Source organism: Limanda limanda, chromosome 1 (assembly GCF_963576545.1).
Source record: "Limanda limanda chromosome 1, fLimLim1.1, whole genome shotgun sequence".
Classification (NCBI taxonomy): Eukaryota; Metazoa; Chordata; class Actinopteri; order Pleuronectiformes; family Pleuronectidae; genus Limanda; species Limanda limanda.
Window position 1 is genome coordinate 22,450,889 of NC_083636.1, and position 26,005 is coordinate 22,476,893.

The following is a 26,005-nucleotide window of genomic DNA, read 5'->3' on the forward strand; positions in this document are numbered from 1 at the left end:
TGAGACGCAGACAGGAAGTGCTCGGCTCGTCTCCGCAGGATTAAAAAGTAAAAGCATCTCCTGAGGAACTTCCTGCATGTCGGGTCACGTGACGACTCCGGATGTTTCCGCTGCTGCTCGTCGGCTCCAGTTTGTTTCAGACGCTTCAAACTGATGAAAATTAAAATGAAGATGTAAAAAATTGATTTGAACCTTTGCTTGCTGAACCAAAATGTCTCAATTCCTACGATGTAAATATAAATCTTAGTTTTGTTAATTTAATGTCCTGATTCTTGAGAAGTTGATAACTGTCATCAGCCGACATATCGAATACGAATCCCGTTAACAAAGAGATCAAATGTCAAAACCATTAATGTCAGTTTCCTGTTGATCTTCCATCTAAACACTGAATTAATCTACATGTTGATGATGAAACATTTGATTCTTTTCAAGTTTTAAAGAAACGAGATGTTTCACTGAATGTAAAGAAAAGACAAACTGGAGCTGATGAAAACTGATGTTGTAGAAAAACATAACTGTACATTTCAGATTTGTTTTGGGTCGAGAGAATATTTCATAGTTTATCTTCTTTTTATTGTTTCAATAACTTAATATAATTAATGATAGAATCCACTGAAGATTTATTTTCAAAGCTTCATGATAATTACCCATTAACTGCATGTGATTAGTTGATTGAGACGTTAGATTCAGCTGCTGCTTCGTTTATCGTCTGTTGGAAACCAGCTTCTCTGGAAGAGGTCAAAGGTCAAAACCCTGAACGTTTCCTCAGGCTCCGCCAACAGCGACAAGGTTCATTAACAGAACTGAAAAGTGATGTGTCAATCATTATAACCCCGCCCCCTCCTCTGTGTTTATCTCCTGATTGGTTTGTGCCAGTCACGAACTTCCTCCGACTCCAGAATCAATCTGTGGATATTTTTTTCTTGATCAACGATCAGAAGCTGAAAGCACGTCACAGTTTGTTACCGCAAATCAAAGATAAATAAAGATGGACGACACCGAGCCAAAATATCTCTTATACAAACGCTGCCCTCTTGTGGGGATGACGTTAAAATCAAACAGAAACATGGACACTTGTTAAACATCAGTGTGATAAAAAACATCTTTAACATTTATTTAACGTTCATGTCCCATCTGATAACATGGAGGTGTATGACCTATACTGCAGCCAGACACCAGGGGGCGAACCACAGCTCTCATGTCATCCATCTTTATTTAGTCTTTAGTTTTTAAGGAGCAGCCTCAAACTCCACAGGATCCACAGTGTGGAGATAATGTTAGATATGAAACATGTAACATGTATGTAGCATGTATGTAACACGTATGTAACTGGCCTCACTGGGCTAATGATGGTATTGATTAGTTTTCACTTTGACCTGTGGCTCATCACTGATGAACGACGAGTAGAAGAATTGATGTTAATGAGACGTGAAATCAAATGTAATGTTTTCACGGTGCCTTTTCCATCAAATCTGCGCATTCTGCAATAAAACATTTATAAAAATAATTTCACTCCGTCTAACAGTTTTTTCCATCAATGTTTTATCTATAATCAAATAAAATAAGATAAAATATTTGGATCAAATCGCAAGAAGAAATTATTTAAGTGCAAACATTTAAAGTTTTAAGTCCACACATCGTCCTCTTCAGACTAAGAGTTTCATCATATCCTCATTAACATGACACTTAACAGTTAATATTTATTTTAAAGTGACTTATGCTAAAATAAATGATCTGAAACACTTTTATATTTGAACTGAAGACAACTCGTGTAAATGCAACAATTTATTTTGTTCCAACACAGAAACATTAAAACTGTGACGATGATCGAGATCGACCTCGAATCTTAAGTGACACAAGAAATGACACCAACGACAAGTTTGACTGGACACGAAGAGTTTACAGTGATTTTCTTTTTACAGTTGTACCAAAGTGCAGGTTCCACGTGTTCACGTGACGAGTCCTCACATGACGAGTTCTCACATGACGAGTTCTCACAGGACAAGGTCCCGTGTCCATGTGACTTGTGTAAACTCGTCCAAACACGTTCACGCCGACGACTCGAGAGACGGAACCGTCGTCGTAACGAGAACGAAGTTGTGTCTCGAAGATGATTCACATAAACAAGTTTTAAAAAACAAACCTCTAAAGCAACATTTTCACAAGAATTACTTTGTCATGACGAGTAGAAACAGAATACTTGAAGTAGCAGTAGTAGTATTTACAGTACATGTGATTTCTTACAGTGAAACAAAACCTATTTCAGATGCAGTGGCGCCCAGGATCCAAGACGGAGAACAGGTCCCGACGTCCGGTGTTTGAACCACAAGGCCACAAAGAGAATCATTTAACACTGAGCGGCCATTTTGTCAAACATTCAAATCTCTCTAAGTTTCTGCAAATAACAAACAAGGTGTCATCAAAATAATGAAAACAGCTTTTTCACATTTCTTCTGGGAACCCAGATTCGTTTGGATCTGAACTCAAACTCCACGTTCAGGTCCCGACAGACGGAATCAAACTCAACTGATTCTAGATCTGATCTTTCATTAGATTCACTTAGTGGAGACATTTTGGACACAAACTTTTTTGATATAGTAAAAACAATAAGTTGTTCATTGAAAAACCTTTTGCTCAAACTTGTGTTGCTTTAATATTGAACTTTTATAACGGATCAGTTTCATATTGGATATTTCATATCTCACGTGTTAAATAAAACAAACATCACTGAGCTTGAATTATTAAGTCGTAATTACATATGTTGATGTTCGGGTAAATATTCTCACATCAGAAAATAAACTATTAAATCTTGTTGAGATGTTGAAGCAGTTTCTAGAGAAACGTGATAATTGTGCTGAGCTTTGAAACATCTGGACAGTCGCTGATTTAATGTCAGAACTAAACTTTAGGTTTTTAACGTGCGTTTCCTGACATTTTAAAGGTTTAATTCAAGTCAGCTGATAAAACAGTTCTAATGATAAAATTGTATAAATATAAGAAATTATATCATTATATCAGACATTTAGTCCGTTTAACTCTTTGCCAAACCTCAAGCTGTGCTTTTATTTTGACAACACCCTGTACTTCCTGAATGCAGAGTGAAGACGGAGGTTGTTCAGAAACATTCTCGACAGTCGTCGGGAGAAACGTGGAAAAGTTCAATCTTCAGTAGAAAGATGGAAAATAATCTGGAAATGATTTAACAAACATGATGCTTCAGAAAATGTTCACGACTTTTTCCTGAATTCCTGCAGATGTGAAAAATCGACACGAGCCAAAATATTAAAGAACCAATAACAAATCTAAACATTCTTTTCACCAAAATTTGGAAAATGAAAAAGACAAATTAGGGTCATTACAATTTACAATGTTTTTTGTAGTTGAAGGAAGAAGTTTGAAAAGATTCTTGTAGTTTTATTAAATATTTGCACATGTTGATATTTAGAATTGGACGGCTCGTGTCGACTCTGCAGATCTGTGTCGATATGTTTCTGTCGACTTCAGCAACATGAAGAGAAACTTCTGGTTTAGCTTCAGCTGAAATGAGTCGGATACGTTTCTGTCTCTGCAGATTGTTGATCAGACGATGAGTCCTTCAGATTCTGTCTTTAGAGAAGCCTGCTGTCGGAGCTCAGGGCGCAAACGGAGACTCAGGTTCCATCAGGCGGCGGCGGCGGCGGCAGGAACTCTGACGCCTCAAGGACAAACAGCCACAGCCTCTCACGTATGAACCCACGTCTGCCGGTGGAGCGACGGGCCGGCAGCAGGGGGCGCTCAACTCCAAACAGAGCCGTTTTTTCCCATCGACTGTTTTTGTGTCTCTTAGCTTTTGTTCAAACCAGCGAACATTCAGACGCTCAATGTTGAATCAACAAACAAAACGACTCAAACGTTTATTTTGTCAATTTTGTGATGACGGGAGGAAATCATTTCTCGTTGGTTGAACATTTGCTGGGTTCTTCTTCTTCTCTGTTCATTAGCAGAGTGGTTTTGAATGTGAGTTGTTGTCATCCTGCGACTCGTCTGGGACGGGACGCTGCACACGGACGGAACACGGGTTAGGGCGGGGGGGGCCGAGGCCGGTGTGCTCGCTGGTTCTTCAGCGACTCCTGAGATTAAAAACATAAATATAATGAAAAAGGTGCGACTCAGTTCCGCCGCCTCGTGGCTTCACGTCCAATCAGCAGGCGGAGCTCGTTAGCTCCTCTGAATGAGTCCGTTCAGAGGGCGGGGGGGTCGGACGGGTTTTCAGTCATTGACGGCTCCTTAAGGCAAAACTCCATCCCATGCTTTTACACCAATTCCAACAAAAATCAGATTATTATTTTCACGTTGATGTTTTGTTTCTTGATACTGATGATGAAGCAGATCTTCTTCTTCTGCAGAATATGGAAGCCTGACGCACAGGAGCTGCTTCACAGCCTGTAAGACAACGAGCAGGGAGGTAAGAGCTCAGCATCCAATCAGAATCACACATCTCCACTTCCTGAATATGAAACTAAAATATCAGCGCTGTGAAAAAGTATTTCTACTGAAACCTGGGAACGTTGAACACACTGAATTACGTAGTTCAGGGATGGAAGCGAGACTCACGTGTGGAGGAGACTCTTTATGTTTTGCTGGCGTTCTCGTAGATGACGTCGGAGGTGATTGACAGCTGCTTCTTCTTCTGCCACATCAACAGGACGCACTGATGGATGAACACGTACTGCTCCTATCCACAGGAAACCACCAAGTGAGCTCATCACACAAAATTATCATCTCAAACATCAAAATCACAGAAGAAAACTTATAGAAAGAGACGTTATCTTTTATCAACTTTATAAAGATAAAGTATCATTCGTCCAGAGTTTGAATCTCAAATCTTTATATTCCCGTCCCGAGTCAGCTCACCTCAGTCTGGACCATGGACAGCCGGTGTGACCTCATCTCCGACACCAGCCCCAGGATGTCGGCGAACTCGTGTTCTCTGATGTGCTGCATGAGCCGGTCCAGAGCCATGAAGGTCCCGGTTCTGCCGACGCCGGCGCTGACGAGACACAAAACCTTCGTCATCATCACAGACCAGCTGCAGCTTGTTGGTCAGGCAGCAGTTTGTCCAGCAGAGGGCGCTGACTGGAGGATGTGTTTCTGTGTGTTTACGATGAGCCTTGTGGCTCCGCCCCTACCTGCAGTGTACGATGACCGGGTCTTTGCTCCGGTTTGCCTGCTGACGGACGATGTGGACGAACTGCAGGATGCTCTCGATGGCGTTCACCGTGGGCACGCCGTGGTCCGGCCACGAGGTGTAGTTCAGGTGGAGGACGTCCTGAGACTCGTCGGCCTGTAGGGGGCGACAGCAGCACTGACTCATTGTTCATAAACAGGCTTCTCATGGACAGAAGCGGAACTGCAACGAGACTAAATAGAATAACTTCATACACCAAAATAAAAGCAAGAGAGATGTTTGTATCCATAATAATTTATCTGTGACTATCATCTAGTGGCCATAAGAGTAACTGCATCTTAAACTGTTTTAGTTTCTTCCTGTTTGTGTCCCGTGTTAGAAGCCCCCCCCCCCCACTCAGTGGAGGATCCTCTGCTGTTAACACTGCTCCTGGATTCAGACTCTATACAGAAGCTCAGGAGGAGGAGGAGGAACTGAGTGTGATCCTCCAGAGAAGATCCAGAGAACTGAGGAGCTCAGTGTGAAGCTTCAAGGCCCTGAGCCTCAGGTCGGTCACTTCTACTCACGTATCCCAGTCTGAACTTCCTGATGGTCCACTCCAGAGACTCGGTCTCAGAGAGCATCTCCACGCTGATCTCTCCATACATCACCGGCTCGTCTGTGAACGGCCAGTAGTGGTCGCACTTCACCTGGAAACACAGAACCCGTCAGCGCTGAGACACGAGTCGTCTCCCTCCAGCCAATCAGGAGCGAGACTCACCCGCCGCCGCTCGTTGCACTGAGTCAGCATCACCACGATGGGACACTTCTCCTGCAGCACCATTTTCCAGAAGTCGTTCCGAGTCTCCGGCAGCGGCCCCTGGGTGGCGATGTACTCCTTCGCATGTTTGTATCCCTGGAACACAACGGCACCGTCACAGCCACAAAATAACGTCTTTTCATCATCGCCATCAGGGGCGTCGTTAGGCCTGTTTTAGGGGGGCTGAAGCCCCCCTAAAATGTTCTTCAGCCCCCCCAAATAATTTTTGGGATTTTTTAAACTTTTTTTTTTAATTAAACTATTGTTTTACACATGGACAAGTTATTTATAACTCTAACATGCTACATATGTGAGTGCGTTTCTGCGTTGTATGTTTTCTCCCACTTCAAATTACAATCCAACAGTCTCTCATACTTAACAATAAAAGACAGGGCACTAGGACCTTGGGGAGTCTGCATCGCTGCTGCGCTGGCTTTCTCACTCTGCCAAGTAACGTCTCTCATCAATACAGCAGGATTACAGCCAAGGAGTTTAGCTCATAGTAAATTATGCACAGAGTGAAATTGTAAGTACAGGTAGTTACAGAATGTGGCTATCTGTAGTTGTTAACGATTGTTACCTGCTTAAATTTAGGTTTACTTGAGGCAAATTAAAGGGAATATTGTAATGAGCTATGTTAACACTAAGCTAGCTAGCTAGCTATTTTGTTAGAAAATGTCTCCAGTGAGCAAGAGTGTGAACGAGCAAATTTGAAATGTAAGAAATAACTATCGACAGCTCTCTATTCTTTGCATTAATATCTATCTCTAGTATTTAGAAACAATAATATCAGTGCCTATAGAATGTTGTTGTTTATAATCAGTTAATGCTAGTGAAAACTAAATGTCATAGTGTCCCTCATAGCGCTATTGTACCGGTATATCATCGAATTCATTGACCGGATGTATATAAGAAGATTCTTTAGCAGAGGTGACAGATAATTTCTGTTATCTTATACTGAATTAATGCAAGCAAAGATACAGAGAAAAATCACACTCTTTCTGATTGAACCAATCTATGAACTGTCTGAAACAATGGATATCCGCAGCCCCAAATGAGCCCAAAAAAAATTGGCGCGCACTACGCGCGCAAACATTCAGGGTCCTTAGGGGCTAAGCCCCCCTTTTCTTTCAATCCTAGAAACGCCCCTGATCGCCATCATTATTACTATTAATATTATTATAGATTCATTATTGTTAGATCCTGATGTAGAGAATTTAAACTCAACCACAAAGTCAAGGAATCATTTCACAGTAAATCACAGTTTTTAAATGAATAAATCTTCTTGTACTTGTACCATCCTGTACTGGCACTTGTACTCTGAGTACTTCCTGCTGGCTGGTGTATGTGTACTCACCGGTATGTAGTTGGCGTTGATGTAATCTGAACCTTCATCGTTGTGCATCGAGATTAACTGGACTCGACTGAAGTCGTCTGGAGAGAAGATCATCTTCATCATCATCATCATCATCTTAATCATCATCATCATCATCATCATCATCATCATCATCATCATCATCATCATCATCATCATCATCATCATCATCATCATCATCATCATCATCATCATCATCATCATCATCATCATCATCATCATCATCATCACGTGACCTCATGAACTCACACGGCAGGATGTTGGTGTATCTGTTCTTGGGTCTGTTGACGGGCAGGTCAGCTGCATCATGGGAAAGATCCAGACCGACACTCTTCAGCTCCTTAAAACATCCACAGGTTCACAAGGTCAAAGGTCAGCGTCGCCGTGGTCCCAGTGGATTCACTCAACCTGTCCAGGTCCCTTCTCGTTTTACTTCTAAACTAACGTCACTAACAAGTCGGAGGAATTTACTGAGATAAATGTCTTGTTTAGTCCAAACAGCCAAAGTAAGAATTATTAAATCTTATTATAATCCATATGAAAACATTAATAAGTTAAATCGGATCTATTAATAACCTGAACTCACCTCAAACTGCAGAGAGAACTTATAGGCCGAGTCTTTGCCCATTTCTTTAAAGTAGGAGTCAAAGTCGTCGAGCTGCACCGGACTGAAACACACAATAACACATAAATACAGTTTTTATTATAAACAACTTTTTATTCACACAAGACTAAAAAACACCAATTAACAAACAAACGAAAATGTAAACGTTTCCCCTCGTCAGCAGTTTCAATTCAATTCTTCTGTTGAATTAAAGTGTTCAGAGGTTTTGTGGCTGAAAGCTTGTGTTAGTGATGACACACACACACACACACACAGACACACACACACGTTTAGTCTGTTACCTCGTTAGTTTCCGTTTCTTTAAAGCCGTCTTGCTCCTATAAAATAGACATGAATACATTTCTGTCACCGTCAGTCACTACAATAGCTAATAAGTAAATATGTTACGACTTTTATGTTTTATGAATCCAACATGCAGCTTTTTACAAGTATACACTGTTTTATATTTCATGCTTCACGTTCTTCAGTCAAACCTTTTTTTAAATGAACTCTGACTGAACAAAAATGTCTCCTCACGTTGGATGTTTTAAAAAGTTTACTTATTTAAAACATCGCCTGTGGATATTTGGATTCAGTTTGAAACAAGCTGAACATGTAACATGCAACTAACACAACATGTGCTGTCTAACACGTACGACACATCGATCTGTCACAGTCACATTCTACATTGTGAAATCTAACCAGGAGACGCACATGCAGACACCCGACACGGAGCAAAGCCGGTAAGCATCGACAGTTAGCATCATGCTACATCGCACATATTAGCAAAAACAAACTCAGTGTGACTTTGAGATTTTAACCACAGACACATCGTAAGACAAAGTTCAACATGTCAGAAAAATCATCTGCTCACTTCCTGTTTTCAAACTCAACGTTAAATTTATTTTTATTCCAAATGTCCAAAAAAAGGTCTGGTTTTATTCTTCACTTTCCTCTTTCGACAAATCCCACGATCTGACTCCGAGCAGCGCTGAACGTCCCCACATCACGGAAAATAAATTTAACTGATACGATTCACGTTTCTATGAAGAAATCCTCATTTTATAAACATTAAAATACGTTAAAATACGTTTTTCTTGAGTCGCAATGAAAATGAAAAGTCTGAGTTAAGTGAGTTATTGAAACTGGTTCAACTACGTAAACAGGATGATCCTTTTAAATCTGGTGTTCCGCAAGGCTCAGAATTCGGCCCCTTGTTGTGTCTCTAAACTTTATTTGTGGAAAAAACTGTCATTTCAATTAATTTTATTTTCAAAACTACAATTCTCAGTATCTGCTTTAGAGTTTGTTTACTTTTCAGTGAGAAAAGTAAACGTCCTGTCAGCAAATGTCTAGTAACTCGAGTTATGACTCTATTCGAAGCAAAGGAGGAAAAAGTTTTAACAGTCAGCTCGAAGGAACGGCTAAACATAAACAGATGTTTTCAAAATACAAATAAAAAAACTATTAAATACAAATGATCTACATGTATCTTAGATGAAGAGAAGACGAGGACCCGGACATGAACCCTGAGGGACACCATGTCACCTGGAGCCTTTAATGGGATTTGTTGAGAAACTGAAACAGCTAGAATAAAACCAGACTGGTGATAAACTGGTGGAGGAGGTCGGGGGGCTCGTGGGCTCGGTCCAGACGCAGAGTGGAGTCGTGTCTGGGGTCAACGTCTCTGGCATGCCACTGACGTGCAGTGCTTCTGACCAGCAGGTGCTTACTTACCAAGGATTAATATAAAAAGCCAAAAGATAGTCAGTCCAAAGGCAGGATGGCAGGAGGGTAAGGAAGGCAAAGAGGCTTCTTCGCCTGAAGGGGTTCAAATCAAAAGTCAAAACACAAACAAGAAAAAATAAGGACACACAGACACCAGGGGGCGACAGGTTGGGACAGAACATGGTGCTCCATTAGTAAAGAGGCACATTAGTGCTGAACACAGAGTTAATGCATCATGCAGCCGTTCAGAAAGTGTCCCTTTGTCTCTCTGAGGGACAACAGGCGTCTGTTCGCTGCTCCACCTCAATGGCTGCTCTGTCTCCTGATGTCTGTGACATCACTGCGTCCTCCGGGCCCGTCCCACAATGCAACACTCAGCCAGCTCCCTCGTCATGAATAAACAAGTCACAGTTTGTCACTTTAATGAACCTGATGATCTCATTAACGTTTGTGTTACTCCGGTCGTGAACTGATGATAAACCAGAGAATCAAATACAATCAAAACTTTATCTTTGTGTCTGAGTTCAGACTGTTCAGATGTGTAAAAATACTTTAGTTTTAGCTTTTATTATTACTCATTTAAACAAAGTTCTTGAACGTCCGCAAATTAAACATTTTTTTTTATTTATCTCAGAATATTTTTGTTCCTGAATCATGAAGATGCTTCGGTGAGAAGAGAAATGTGTTAATGTTCACAGATAAAACCAAACTAAAAACATTGAGTTGTACAGGATATATAAACATATTCTTTATGTTTTATACTTTAGAAAATGTAACAATCATCAGTGTACAAATGACATTTTATAACTCGTCTACTTTGTCGGTATATGACGACGTGTGGGATCCGAAGTGGAGCCTCGAGGAACAATAGATTCAAAATGTGTTTATTCTTTAAAGCTTTGCTGCTGATTATGAACGTTTACTTGTTTACTCATCATATTCTCCAAAACACATTGATGTTCATGAAAAGTGAGAAGTTGTTGCATGGACTGGAAACATGAAACAAAACCATGTCATTCTGTCTTTTAACAGCGAATGATGTTCAGATCAGATTGTGGACGCGTGTGAAGAACTTTGTTTGGTCGCATGTCTCTGCACGAGGACACATCAGCTGTTCGTCCAGCGTCTCACACACACAGAGCAGAACCACAGGAGACGTGATGAAGCTTCTGCCTTCACTGACCGTCTTTCAGCCGTTATATTAATCTACAGCTGCTTCACACAAACCTTCACTTCATTTAACACATCCGACCTTTTGTCTCTTTAATCAAAGAACGAGTGAAATTCTGATCTGTCAACAACAAACAGCTGATTTCAGCTGAAGGTAGACAGGGGAGGCTGAGCCTCATCTTCATCATCATCATCATCATCATCATCATCATCATCATCATCATCATCATCATCATCACCTTCATCATCACCCTCATCATCACATTCATCACAATCATCTTCATCATCATCTTCACCACCATCACATTCTTCACCTTCATCTTCATCATCACATTCATCACCATCATCACATTAATCTCCATCATCTTCACCACCATCACCATCATCTTCATCATCACATTCATCAGCACCACCTTCATCATCACATTCATCACCATCATCTTCATCATCATCATCATCATCACCATCATCTTCATCACCATCATCACCTTCATCTTCATCATCACATTCATCTTCACCACCATCATCTCCATCATCTTTACCACCATCATCTCTATCATCTTCATCACCATCATCTTCATCATCACCATCATTTTCATCATCATCTTCATCACCATCATCACATTCATCACCTTCATCTTCATCATCACATTCATCACCATCATCTTCACATTCATCTCCATCATCTTCACCAACATCACAATCATCTTCATCATAACCATCATCACATTCATCTCCATCATCTTCACCACCATCATCTTCATCATCTTCACCATCATCACATTCATCATCATCACATTCATCTCCATCATCTTCACCACCATCACATTCATCACCTTCATCACCATCATCACATTCATCATCATCACATTCATCACCACCGTCTTCATCATCTTCATCGTCTCTCTTGTTTAAATCAGTTTTTCGATCTGTCTCCAGTTTGAGGTTTGAACTGAGAAGCTTCTCTGATCTGACCTCAGGTCTGAGAAGCTTCTCTGATCTGACCTCAGGTCTGTGGTCGACTCTGATGTTTCTCTTCCTGTGGGACTTGAACCTTTCCCTGTGAAGATGAGACTCACACGTACCAGTTGTAAGGAAGTTTCCCGTCTCGTTCAAACGAAGCAAAATTCACGAAGGTCTCAGCTCCACATTCTCTGAAACAGAAAAAACAGAACGTGATGAGCCGTCGGAAAAAAGTGACGAGTCATCAGAAAAGTGAGGAAGTGAGAAGTTAAATGTGAAAGGGAAATAACAGAAAGCTTTTTTAAATTTCTTCACTTGTGTTGAAATGAACTCTTTTTAGAACTAAGTCAAAATAACTTTTCAGTGATTAAAAGATTTCATGCTTTTTGCATTTTTTGTTTTATATTGTAACATTTGTAGGAAACAGATTCAACCTCGACTTCTAATCCTGAGGAAACAATTCATAATAAGACTCAGATTATATTTCAGTTATTAATTTAAAAACAAAGACTTTGATGAGATTTGTTTTTTAAGGTATTAAAAGAGTTTGGTTTTAGAAAATGTATTCAAATGAGTCCTGTTATTTGTTGTCATGACGACAGGACATTGCTTGATCATAAATGTGTTCATTTTGACGTGTTGGATTTGATCTGATAACAGCTGCTGCTGCTGCTGCTGCTGCTGCTGCTGCTGATGATGATGATGATGATGATGATAATGATGATGATGATGATGATGATGATGGAGAGGATGAAGGTGAGCTCTGGGGTAAAAGGCGTTCGGTACCTGGTCATCTGCAGGTGTTTCTTTCGTAGAACGAGCAGGAAGAGAACGAGGAGACTGGCGAGCAGGATGCTGAGAACGGCGAGCGCCGAGATGGCCGCCACGCTCGGGTTCATCTCTTTAGCTGCAGAGAGACGGACTTTACTTCCTGTTTTATATGTGACGCTGATACAAACTTCACATTAAAAGTCTGAGAGCAGCACAGTAGGCTTTACTGTGAACCCTGGTGCTCCACAGCGCCACCTACCCACAGTGGTGATGGTGATGTGGGCGGGCCTGCTGGGCGTGCTGTAGCTGAAGCTGACGATGGAGCAGTTGTACGAGGACGAAGGCGTCAAGCCAGAAACGGTCACCAGGTGAGAAGTGACGGTCTGAGGCTCCCGCGCCTGAAACACAAATTCACTTTGACTCAACTCAGGTTCAAGTTCGTGACGGCACAGTGAAGCTGACCTATGACCTCTGACCTCCCACCGCTTCGTCTTTCAGTCCAGGTGAAGACGGAAGTGGGACGAGGGACAATAGATCAAGACTGTTTCCACTTCCTGCCACAGGACTGCCAACACACGCACTCAACCAATCATGAGTCCGTCTCAGCTGTCAATCATGAGGCTCACATGACTCAAACGGATCAGAATTAATAAATTTCATGAGAACCAGAAGCCGTGGCTTCACTTTGAGGAGAGGCCATCTTGCTTCTGTGGTTTATCCTCAGAGGAGCATGACCAGAAACACTTTCAGTTTGCTGCTGATTCAACTTTTGAAAAAAGACGGAAATAACATTTGAAGTCTTTTTTAGAAACAAAACTTATTTTTGCTCTTTTCTCGATCATTTACATGTTTATTTAATATTTTAGAATTTTCTGATTTCTTTGTGTAACTGTTCATTAGCTTGTAACCAGGTTTTAAAAAGTTCTGAATAAAGTTTGACCCTTTGAAGTTAAAACAGTGAAATTATCATTTTCCTCTTCATCATCATCATCATTATTATCATCATCATCATCTCCCTCCTCCTCCTCAGTGTTCGTACCTTCAGCTCTCGGCCTCCTCGCGCTCTGCAGACGACCTGGTAGTAGTCGACCACTCCCTCCTCGCTCCACAGCAGAGTGACAGATGAGTCGGTGGCGTTGACGGCAAACAGAGAAGTGGGAGGAGCCGGCTCTGAAACCACAAACAAAAGCCTCAGTGAGTTTCAAATTAAAAGCTCCTGGTGTGAGTGTGTCGGGCATCAGGAACACGGACACTTAATGTGACACTTCCTGTGACACATGCTCCGAAGAGGAAGTGAAACAGAAACGTTTTAAGGTTTGAAGAGGAACGACGATCTGACAGCGGGAACAGGAAGTAATGGAACACAGGCTTTTATTTTTATTCTCATGTGACAGAAAAATGACCCAGATTAACTCAGATGTGTGTGTGTGTATATACATGTGTGTGTGTGTGTGCACTCCTGATCAAAATCTTAAGACCAGTTAAAAAATTGCATGAATTTGCACTGTTGAATCTTAGGAAGGTTCTAAGTAGAGTTTCAAAATGCAAAAAGAAGAAATGGGAACAAGAGCCCAAAAGTTGTGAGCAGGCAATTTATTGAAAACAAATTCGTTTTGGCATGCTTGATGCAAGTGTTTCCAAAAGGCTAGTGCGAATGTTGCGCCAAGTGGTGAAGATGGCTTCACGAAGGGCATCCACTGTCTGGAACTGAAGTCCATTTTTGTAAAATTCCCTTGCCATCCATCCCCAAATGTTCTCAATTGGATTAAGATCAGGGGAACACGCAGGACGGTCCAAAAGAGTGATGTTATTCTCCTGGAAAAAAGTCTTGGTCAGACGAGCATTGTGAATTGGAGCGTTGTCCTGCTGAAAAACCCAGTCGTTACCACACAGACGAGGGCCCTCAGTCATGAGGGATGCCCGCTGCAACATCTCCACATAGCCAGCTGCTGTTTGACGCCCCTGCACAACCTGGAGCTCCATTGTTCCATTGAAGGAAAAAGCACCCCAGATCATGATGGCGCCCCCTGCACTGTGCCGCGTAGAAAACGTCTCAGGTGGCATCTCCTTGTCATTCCAGTAACGTTGGAAGCCATCAGGACCATCAAGGTTACATTTTTTCTCGTCAGAAAATAAAACTTTCTTCCACCTTTGAATGTCCCATGTTTGGTGCTCCCTTGCAAAGTCTAAACGGGCAATTTTGTGGCGTTGAAGGAGACGTGGCCTTTGAAGACGTTTCTTGTTTTTGAAGCCCTTTCTTCGCAGATGCCGGTTATTGGGCTGCAGTCAGCACCAGTGATGGCCTTAATTTGGGACGAGGATCGTCCCGTGTCTTGACGGACAGCCATTCGGATCCTCCGGCTCAGCGCCGGTGAGATTTTTTTGGGTCTACCACTTGATTTTTTTGTTCCATAACCCCGAGGATCTTTTAAGAAATGCAAAATGACTGTCTTACTGCGTCCAACCTCAGCAGCGATGGCACGTTGTGAGAGGCCTTGTTTATGCAGTTCAACAATCCTACCACGTTCAAAGACGGTGAGCTTTTTTGCCTTTGCCATCAAGAGATCTTCACAGTGTGATTACTTGACAGGAAATTACATGGAATCCAAATTTTTGCACAGATTTTGGCTTTTAAAGGCTGTGGTCTTAAACTTTTGATCAGCTGATGAACAGCCTATTTGAGTTAAATTGTTGTTTTCAATAAAATGCCTGCTCACAACTTTTGGACTCTTGTTCCCATTTCTTCTTTTTGCATTTTGAAGCTCTACTTAGAACCTTCCTAAGATCCAACAGTGCAAAATGCAAATTCGTGCAATTTTTTAACTGGTCTTACGATTTTGATCAGGAGTGTATATACACGTGTGTGTGTGTGTCTGTGTGTATACGTGTGTGTTTGTGTATACGTGTGTGTGTGTCTGTGTGTGTCTGTATATACGTGTGTGTGTCTGTGTGTGTGTGTGTGTGTGTTGCAACTGACCCAGCTTGATGATGTTTGGCGTCGACGTGTTCCTGCTGCGCTCCGTGCACGCCGTCACCGTCAGGTTGTAGATGTCGCCCGGCGGCAGAGGGAGGCTCGCCCGCATCACGTTACGAGTCACCTGACACACACACACACCTGACCTTTTAATCACCATAGCAACAGACTAGCATGGCAACCACATCCCCAGAGCCAACCCCTACCTCAGCCGTTACTATGGTTACCACACCATTATCATCATTATTGTTGCTACAGTTACTGTCTCTGAAGATTCTAAGAATGTTCTCTGGTTTCTCTCTCAGGTCGATTGAACGAGACGAGAAGACGAAGACGAAGCTGAGACAACTTTCCGATCATCGGACGTTCAGAGACACAGGACCTGAACTAGTCACATGATCTCCTTGACCTTTGAACAACCGCTGGTCCGTCCTACACGGCCCAAAGTATGAATGAATGATGGACAGACTCACGTCCACAGAGTAGCTTCTCTCGGCTCCTTTCTTTCCCACAGCGAGCACCTGCCAGTGAAGCATCCGGGAGTGGGACAGGTCGATGAAGAGTTCTCCGTACGTCCAGCGGATGTAGAGGACACCATGAGAATAATCCACCGACGACACGTGAGGAGCCTCGGGAGCTGAACACAGTTAAACAACTTAACCATTTGGAAGGCTTTAATTGTGAAATAACTACAGGAAGTGGTGCCTGTTCCTGTCCGTACCTGTCACAAAGCTCACGGTGGAGCTGTCGCAGCAACTGAGCGGCGGGTCGCCCCATGTTACCATGGAAACACGGAAGTTATAATACCACGCCGGCAGCAGGTCGGTCACCCGCTGACAGGAAACAAAGAAATCATATGAAACCAAACAAAGCTTCTGATCATCAGCTGAAGGTGGCGCTATAGCAGAGGTCAATGGTCAAAATCCTTTACCACTGAAGCAATGATGGAGGCGGTGGCAGCAATCTCGTAGTACGTGGTCCACTCTGACGCCAGCGTGACGGGGTTGAAGAAGAAGGTTTGCAGGACGTACTTCCTGAAGGACACGTGGTAAGGGCGCTGCCAGCTCAGGATCACCGCCGTCGGACTCAGAGGGTAAATGGCGAGCTCGCGGACGCCGGTGGGTTCTAACAAGAGAGTGAAAGTGCGTGAGTATGTGTGCAGACATTTTAAATCTACATGTGAACGCAGACGTGAGATAATCACCGATGTCGATGATGACGGGTTCGGACGGAGGACTGGTTAGAGGCCCGTTGGTGTGAAACACCGTCACCCGGTACTGGGCGCCGGGCGTCAGGTTGGTGATGATGTCACTCGTCGTGTTTTCCTGTCAAAACGTTAAAAACAACCTGGGTCACCCGCTGATACGACTGCCAACGTTCCTCTGAGCAAAACTAAACTCTGAGGGTTTGTGTTCACTTACTACGAAAATAAAGATGAAATCATTGAAGAAAAAAAGTTTTAATTGTAGAAAAAAACATCGATTTGAACAATTTGAAACAATTTTTCTGAGAAAATATCGCATTAAAAAAACTACCTGAAAATGAGTTGAAAGAGCCGTTTTGACTTAAGTTTATATTTAGTGATGACAAATTCTTTTTTCAGAAAAAAGTAAAATATGATAAATGAAAAGGTGGCGTCACCTCGCCGCAGTACGTGTTCTCCATCCTCTGACTCGGACTCGGCTTCAGACACGTTGTGGACACCACGGACACCACGCTGCCGTTGTGGTCCTCGGGGGACGCCGCCCAGGAGACGGCGGCGGTGCTGGAGTCCAGCAGACGGACGCTAACGGCCCGGGGACGCTCACGCAGCTCCTCCAACAGCTCGCCGCCGAGACCTGGAACCAATCAACACCAAGTCATCTTCTCTATTCAGGATCTTTGATGAAAAACATCTTCAGGTTTGAGAGATTTCTTCTTTTTCTAATTTGAGATTCAGTTAATATGAAAAAAAATTAAAACTGATAATAGATTCAATTAGATTTTAAAGGTTCAGCGTGTAGAATGTAGTGACATCTAGTGATGAAGGGTCACGTTGCAGGTGAACACCCCTCACCCCCCCCCCCCCCTTCAAACAGAGAACCTGTGGAAGCTTCAATCGTCATAAAATCTCAAAAGGTTTAGTTTGTCCAGTCTGAGCTAAACATGGCTCCTGGCGTAAATATAAAGTATTTAAATACAAAGTGATCATTATGATTATTTTATGCCAATAGATCCTCAATGTTACACACTGAACCTTGAGGGATGCTCACCTTTAAAAGTCTCTTAAATCACCTGAATGTGTCACAATCTAAGAATGAATTGAAATAATTTATTTCAATTTATCTGTCATGTTCCAGTCACATGACAGTTTTTCACAGATGAATGGATCATTAGTATAGATTCTACAGATATACAGATATGTTCATATGGTTACAGATTCATGTTCATACTGAGGTAGAAGCTGAAGCTGGTGTCGGCGGCGCTCTCTCTCGCTTCACAGTCTCCGGCCGAGCTCAGAGTCGTCACTTGGACTCGATACGTCCCCGCCTCCGTCAGCTCCGTGAAGAACTCATGAGTGTTCTCGTCCACGGTCGCTGTTTCTGTCGAGTTCCCTGGAAACAAGAGACACTGTCAGGGTCCTCTGTTTACAGAGAGTTTTATATGGACAAATATATATCAACAAAATGATGGACAAAAGTATTTTTATAAATCAACAAAATTATGTTGCATTAAAACGATTCATTGTTGAAATTGTTTCATTAGCTTCGGGACTTTTTTGTCCTTTCAGTCATCGTCTCCAATGCGCCCCCTGCTGGTGCGTGGTTACCGTCTCTGTAGATGTAGACGTTGAAGCCGTCGTAGCTGGTGGGAGGTCGGGGGGGCAGCCAGCGTAGCTCCAGCAGGAGGGGGAGGAGCTCGGTGGGCAGGACGGGGGGGTCGGAGGGGAGGCCCATGGCGGAGCCTGGCTCGTTGGAGTCTTCGTACTCAGACACAACGGCGTTCACGAACTCGTCATCCGTGCCCTGTGGCTCGGTCGGATCCGGCCAGTAGCTCCGGGTCTCAGCCTCCGTCGTCTGGTTCCTGAGGGCGGCGGCGGTTCCTGACTGGTTCTGTGACGGGATGAAGGGAACCTGAGTAATAGCTGCCGCCGCCTCCTCTGAAGTGTTCTCCTCCTGCTCCTCCATCAGCGGGACGTCCCGGGCTCGACGGGACGACAGGGTGCTCTCCTGGTTCCCCTCAGGGCGGAGCCTGCTGGCAGCGCCACCCGGCCCCGCCCTCGGGCTCAGGGGCACGATCTTACGGGAAATGTTGAGGGGGGGGTACGGCACTGAGGATGAGACGCAGAGAAACAAAGTCTCGTGAACATGAATCTGATCTGTCATTTATTATTATTATTATATATATAATGACTATAAAACATTAATGTGACTGATTAAATGAAAGAAATCAGACTCATCTGTTGATTTGAATGTAAAAGGTTTTAATTTGAATGATTTAAATCAGGATCATGCTGCGTCTGAGCGTCACTGAGCACATCAGGATTTAAATAAAGTTTTTTTCTCTCACCTGTCCTGTGGTGTAAAGGTGAGTGTGTGATGTCACTGTGTGACACCAGCGCCGTCTGGTTCACTGTTGCCTCGGAGACCAGCTGGAAGGTGATGTTACGGTAACAGACGCCCGGTAACCAGTGCTTGAAAACCGTCTTCCCTCTGTAGAAATCTATAAAAAACAAGATATATTTTAATCTGAGTGAAAATTTTAATTAGATTAGATTGAAAAAAAGGGAACATTTTCTAAAACACCAGAAACAAAAACTCCTTTTGCAGTAAAACAGAAATTAAACCAAAAAAGGAAATATCATTATAAACAGTCTCAGATCTGTTTGACCTTTGTAGAGGAAGGAGCGTCGCTCCTGTGCCTCCGTGTAGCTGATGTTCACTCGGCTGAACACGTTTCCTGCCGGAGGCTCGATCTCAAACACCACGCCAGTTTCTGGAGACTCTTTAAAGTCCGAGATCTGGACGCTGTGGACGGGAAGCGGCTCTGAGCACAAAACAACACAACAGAGGATTTAAACCCCAAACTGAACACGACAGGACATGATGACAATTCACACATAATGTGAGTGTGTGATGTCAGACGTGTGTGTGATGTCAGAGACGTGTGTGTGATGTCAGAGACAAGTGTGATGTCAGAGACGTGTCTCACTTGTGAGGACGGACGTGGTCTTCTCGGGTCTGGACCAGCTCTGTCCCACTTTCAGCAGCAGACTAACAGAGTAACAGAGGCCGTGGAACGAAGTGTTGAAGACCAGCAGTTCGCTCGTGTTCCTGAACTCGGCCACGAGGAGCCGAGCTTCTCCAGACACCTGAGCTGCGTACGCCGTGACGTTGTCCTGCAGGTCCGATGGCTCCAGAGACGCCAGGATCGAACCATCGTCACTCAGGGACACGTGAAAGGTCGACGAACTCTGGAAAACGCAAAATTCAATCAACACGTTAAGAGACAGTAAAAATTTAAATCAAAGAAATCAAATCCTTCCAGCTTCTGTTTGATTGATGACACACAAACTAAAAACCACGATCAATAAAACTCGGATTCTCGTTTTCATCACGTCCACCACGTTTCTGTGTCTCAGGTGATCAGACGCCCCCTGCTGGTCGTCCTCAGTAACTCTGACAGCAGGAGACATGACTCCTCGCTTTGTCTCATTGTTAAAGACTATGAGACAAACTGGGATTTGTGAATATGGGCTATACAAATGAAATGTGATTGATGATCAACTAAAAAAGTTCTTAATTACAGCATTATATTATGTTATATTTATATATTATATCATATTTAAGTTGATAAAGGGTAAAAGGTGATGGACACAGATTCTGTATAAACATAAACCTCCTTCAGGCTGTTTCTCATCATCACACAATAAACCATCAGACTCTAAACGGAGGAGAAAAGACTTCATTCACTGGCGCTCTGCTGTCGCCATGGTAACGCAGATGAAAGAGGAGACACATTTGGGAGGAGATGCTCATTATGTCCGTCTGATTCCAGGATCACCATGGACACGGAGCCGAGCAGCGAGCGTCCAGGGCGCCGGAGGCTGAATGTTAATGGAGGACGAGCTGCACACGGTCGAGCAAGAGGAGGTGAGAAAATACTCCCATCAGGGAAAATGTAATGTTAAGACACGTAATGAAAAAGAAAATGTAAGACATATAGTTAGAACCAAACCTTTAAAATCTGAGCTGACATTGAATGAAACATATGTGAAGGGAGACAAATAATACAGGGACGCGTTCCACTGAAGAATCAAACTAAACTAAACAAGACACTGAAGTTTTACTTCTTTTGTTTTCATTTTTTGTCTTCACATTTTAAAATAAATGTTCACTGGTGCAGAGGAAGACAGGAAGTGTCCCGGTTGTCCTGACAACCAGTCCGACTGAGAACCAGAGAAGAAGAAACAGAAGAGCAAAAAGACAGAAGAGCAAAAAGACGAGAGAAGAATCGATTCACGACAGCAACTCACGCTTCGTCCACCTGAACGCACGTCCACTGATCATGTGATGTAAACAGGAAGTAGTCTGTCTCTGCAGCTGGTTGCTTAGTAACAGAAACTCCTCTGAAGGAGGAGCAGTGATGGTGAAGAGTCAGAGCAGCGACGCAAGGTGGAAGTGTTACTGACAGGAAATGCTAGTGACAGGAAGTGTTACTGACAGGAAGTATTACCGACAGGAAGTGTTACTGACAGGAAGTGCTACTGACAGGAGGTGTTACTGACAGGAAGTGCTACTGACAGGAAGTGTTACTGACAGGAAGTGTTACTGACAGGAAGTGCTACTGACAGGAAGTGTAACTGACAGAAAGTATTACTGACAGGAAGTGTTACTGACAGGAAGTGCTACTGACAGGAAGTGTAACTGAATGGAAGAGTCACTGACAGGACGTGTCACTGACAGGAAGTGTTAGCGAGTGTTTGTGTTCACCGCTGCTCATCGAGTCATGTGACTGATGAGAACCAATCTGGAAGAGAACTTCTGCGTCACCGTTTACTAAAGTCTCAGTTTCTCTTCAGACTAAAACACAAACCCAGAGTTTCAAACTAAAATGAGACCAGTTTACACGAGTCTCCACCAGGAGTAACCATAGCAACAGTGATGAGTTTTAAAACAGAGGTGTGGGCGGAGCTTCAGTCAGCTGATGGTCACCAGAACCACAGATATATATATATAAAGGCTAGATGTCTGGTCCGCGTTGCCGGCCAACGGAGTCGAACGTCCGCACATGGCGGCCATCATGCCACAGGCGGCTCGCTCACCCATAACATTGTGTTGGTAGTGGTACATGTACTTTTTAAATAAAATAAAATAATTCTTGATGTATATTTGTAAAGAGAAATGTACCTATTTTAGAACATTATTCTATTTTTTTGAAAAATAACATAATTATTCATAAGTATGCAGTGTCATAACTAAATCTCTGACGTATATAACAATCCAAACCGTTTAAAAATCTGTTGAAAATTTAGCAAGTTATGGTTATTTAAAAAGTATGTACCACTACCAACACAATATTATGGGTGAGCGAGCCGCCTGTGGCAAGTGGCCGCCATGTGCGGACATTCGACTCCGTTCACTGGGATGTTGTTTATCAGTTTTACAGTAAAGTTTAAACCTGAATCAATTTGTTTGTTTCACTTTTAAAACAGGAAGCAAATGGAAAGGTTCAAATAAATGAGAAGCTGCTTCCTGAACGTGTTGTTTTATAAACGACCGAAATCTCATCAGTGATGAGATGTGAGTTACAAACACAGAGAATAAAACTGCTGATCACACACACTCACACACACACACGCACACACACACACACAGGCGTATTTCAGAGCTGCTGAATGAATGAATGAATGGACGGAGGATCTGACCCTATGAATGAGCGATGACAGGGGGGACGGGGGACGGGGGGTCAGGAGGCGTTGTCCTCGAGCAGCTGCCAACATTATCATGCAAACGTCCGGAGAAGTGTGTGTGTGTGTGTGTGCGCATGTGTACTTCTACCTTTGTTAGGACCATTTTGAGCAAAGACCAACAGAGTGAGAACATTCTGAACAGTCCTCAATTCCTCACGGGCTTATTTGAGGTGAAGATTTTGATCCAGGGTCAGAAATAGGGGACAAATAAGACATTTTCAGACATGATCTCCGGATTAAATCTGAAGAATTTGGCTGCAGAGTTTATCCAGAGTTTGTCTTTCAAATCAGCAGCAGGTTTCTGCACAGACGTGTTCACAGCAAATCCTCCTCATTACTGAGGCGAGAGTAGAAACTGATCAAAACTGCTCTGGTTTACAGGACAGGAAGAACAGCTCTGTCATTGAGTCCATTAAACTTTGATGACGTCAAACTGACAGAACTTTGGCTCATGTTGTTCATCATTTATAAAAACTACATGAAAATTTTACTTTCCACACCAGAATAACTCCAGGTTCACTTCCTGTACTTCACTGAAACGTGCTTAAATCTGTTATAAGGAATAAAACCAGTTTAAACCGTTTTTAATAAAGTTTGAACAGACACATCTGGATTATAACTGAGTTAATCCACATGTGTGGTAGTCACACACACACCTACACACACATTCACACACACACACACACAAACACACACACACACACACACACACACACGCACACACACACACACACACACACATACACAGACACACACAATCATAATAACAGATCGATTCAACAAACAAATTACGATCAAAACCTGTTGTGGTCATCAGTTTGCAACCAGATTATAATCAGGCTGTTTTTCATTGGTCAGTTTTTACTGTGACAGTTTTAATAAGAGTGAACGGTGCAGTGCGGCTAATCCGCTAAGCTAGCTGGCACACTGGTTCCCACACTGGTCCCCACACTGGTCCCCACACTGGTCCCCACACTGGTCCCCACACTGGTCCTCACACTGGTCTCCACACTGGTTCCCACACTGGTCTCCACACTGGTCTCCACACTGGTCCCCACACTGGTCTCCACACTGGTCTCCACACTGGTCCCCACACTGGTCTCCACACTGGTCCACACACTGGTCCCCACACTGGTCTCCACACTGGTCGTAACACTGGTCCCCACACTAGTCCCCACACTGGTCCCCACACTGGTCTCCACACTGGTCTCCACACTGGTCCCCACACTGGTCTCCACACTGGTCCCCACACTGGTCTCCACACTGGTCTCCACACTGGTCCCCACACTGGTCCCCACACTGGTCCCCACACTGGTCTCCACACTGGTCTCCACACTGGTCCCCACACTGGTCTCCACACTGGTCTCCACACTGGTCTCCACACTGGTCTCCACACTGGTCCCCACACTGGTCTCCACACTGGTCTCCACACTGGTCCCCACACTGGTCTCCACACTGGTCTCCACACTGGTCCCCACACTGGTCCCCAAACTGGTCCCCACACTGGTCTCCACACTGGTCCCCACACTGGTCTCGACACTGGTCTCCACACTGGTCCCCACACTGGTCCCCACACTGGTCTCCACACTGGTCTCCACACTGGTCCCCACACTGGTCTCCACACTGGTCTCCACACTGGTCCCCACACTGGTCTCCACACTGGTCTCCACACTGGTCTCCACACTGGTCCCCACACTGGTCTCCACACTGGTCCCCACACTGGTCCTCACACTGGTCCCCACACTGGTCCCCACACTGGTCCCCACACTGGTCCCCACACTGGCCTCCACACTGGTCCCCACACTGGTCCTCACACTGGTCCCCACACTGGTCCCCACACTGGTCCTCACACTGGTCCCCACACTGGTCCCCACACTGGTCCTCACACTGGCCTCCACACTGGTCTCCACACTGGTCTCCACACTGGTCCCCACACTGGTCCTCACACTGGTCCCCACACTGGTCTCCACACTGGTCCCCACACTGGTCCCCACACTGGGCCTCCACACTGGTCCTCACACTGGTCCCCACACTGGTCCTCACACTGGCCTCCACACTGGCCTCCACACTGGTCCCCACACTGGTCCCCACACTGGTCCTCACACTGGCCTCCACACTGGTCCTCACACTGGTCCCCACACTGGTCCCCACACTGGTCCTCACACTGGCCTCCACACTGGTCCTCACACTGGTCCCCACACTGGTCTCCACACTGGTCTCCACACTGGTCCCCACACTGGTCCCCACACTGGTCCCCACACTGGTCCTCACACTGGTCCCCACACTGGTCTCCACACTGGTCCCCACACTGGTCCCCACACTGGTCCTCACACTGGCCTCCACACTGGTCCTCACACTGGTCCCCACACTGGTCTCCACACTGGTCCCCACACTGGTCCTCACACTGGTCCCCACACTGGTCCCCACACTGGTCCCCACACTGGTCTCCACACTGGTCTCCACACTGGTCTCCACACTGGTCCCCACACTGGTCTCCACACTGGTCCCCACACTGGTCCTCACACTGGTCCCCACACTGGTCCCCACACTGGTCCCCACACTGGCCTCCACACTGGTCCCCACACTGGTCCTCACACTGGTCCCCACACTGGTCCTCACACTGGTCCCCACACTGGTCCCCACACTGGTCCTCACACTGGCCTCCACACTGGTCTCCACACTGGTCTCCACACTGGTCCCAACACTGGTCCTCACACTAGTCCCCACACTGGTCTCCACACTGGTCCCCACACTGGTCCCCACACTGGTCCCCACACTGGCCTCCACACTGGTCCTCACACTGGTCCCCACACTGGTCCTCACACTGGCCTCCACACTGGTCCCCACACTGGTCCCCACACTGGTCCTCACACTGGCCTCCACACTGGTCCTCACACTGGTCCCCACACTGGTCCTCACACTGGCCTCCACACTGGTCCTCACACTGGTCCCCACACTGGTCTCCACACTGGTCTCCACACTGGTCCCCACACTGGTCCCCACACTGGTCCCCAAACTGGTCCCCACACTGGTCCCCACACTGGTCCCCACACTGGTCTCCACACTGGTCCCCACACTGGTCCCCACACTGGTCCTCACACTGGCCTCCACACTGGTCCTCACACTGGTCCCCACACTGGTCTCCACACTGGTCCCCACACTGGTCCTCACACTGGTCCCCACACTGGTCCCCACACTGGTCCCCACACTGGCCTCCACACTGGTCCCCACACTGGTCCTCACACTAGTCCCCACACTGGTCCCCACACTGGTCCCCACACTGGTCCCCACACTGGTCTCCACACTGGTCTCCACACTGGTCCCCACACTGGTCCCCACACTGGCCTCCACACTGGTCCTCACACTGGTCCCCACACTGGTCCCCACACTGGTCCTCACACTGGCCTCCACACTGGTCCCCACACTGGTCCTCACACTGGCCTCCACACTGGTCCTCACACTGGTCTCCACACTGGTCCCCACATTGGTCTCCACACTGGTC

At 44.8% G+C, this 26,005-nt stretch overlaps 1 protein-coding gene across 1 annotated transcript; it reads right to left on the bottom strand.

Moving 5' to 3' along the window:
• Nucleotides 1-1,772: 1,772 nt before the first annotated feature.
• ptpro (protein tyrosine phosphatase receptor type O) lies at nt 1,773-21,898 on the bottom strand (the record flags this gene model as incomplete). The annotated part of the gene is made up of 27 exons (XM_061074743.1): nt 1,773-4,422; nt 4,594-4,714; nt 4,894-5,029; nt 5,169-5,323; nt 5,734-5,856; nt 5,928-6,062; nt 7,324-7,400; nt 7,591-7,681; nt 7,928-8,009; nt 8,248-8,283; nt 9,683-9,766; nt 11,929-11,997; nt 12,593-12,713; nt 12,837-12,975; nt 13,617-13,747; nt 15,555-15,675; nt 16,025-16,188; nt 16,273-16,384; nt 16,483-16,676; nt 16,756-16,876; nt 17,193-17,389; nt 17,984-18,145; nt 18,361-18,861; nt 19,101-19,253; nt 19,422-19,577; nt 19,743-20,002; nt 21,888-21,898. Coding segments are annotated over 26 exons (3,636 nt in total), but the record flags the coding sequence as incomplete, so codon positions are not given.
• Nucleotides 21,899-26,005: the final 4,107 nt, after the last annotated feature.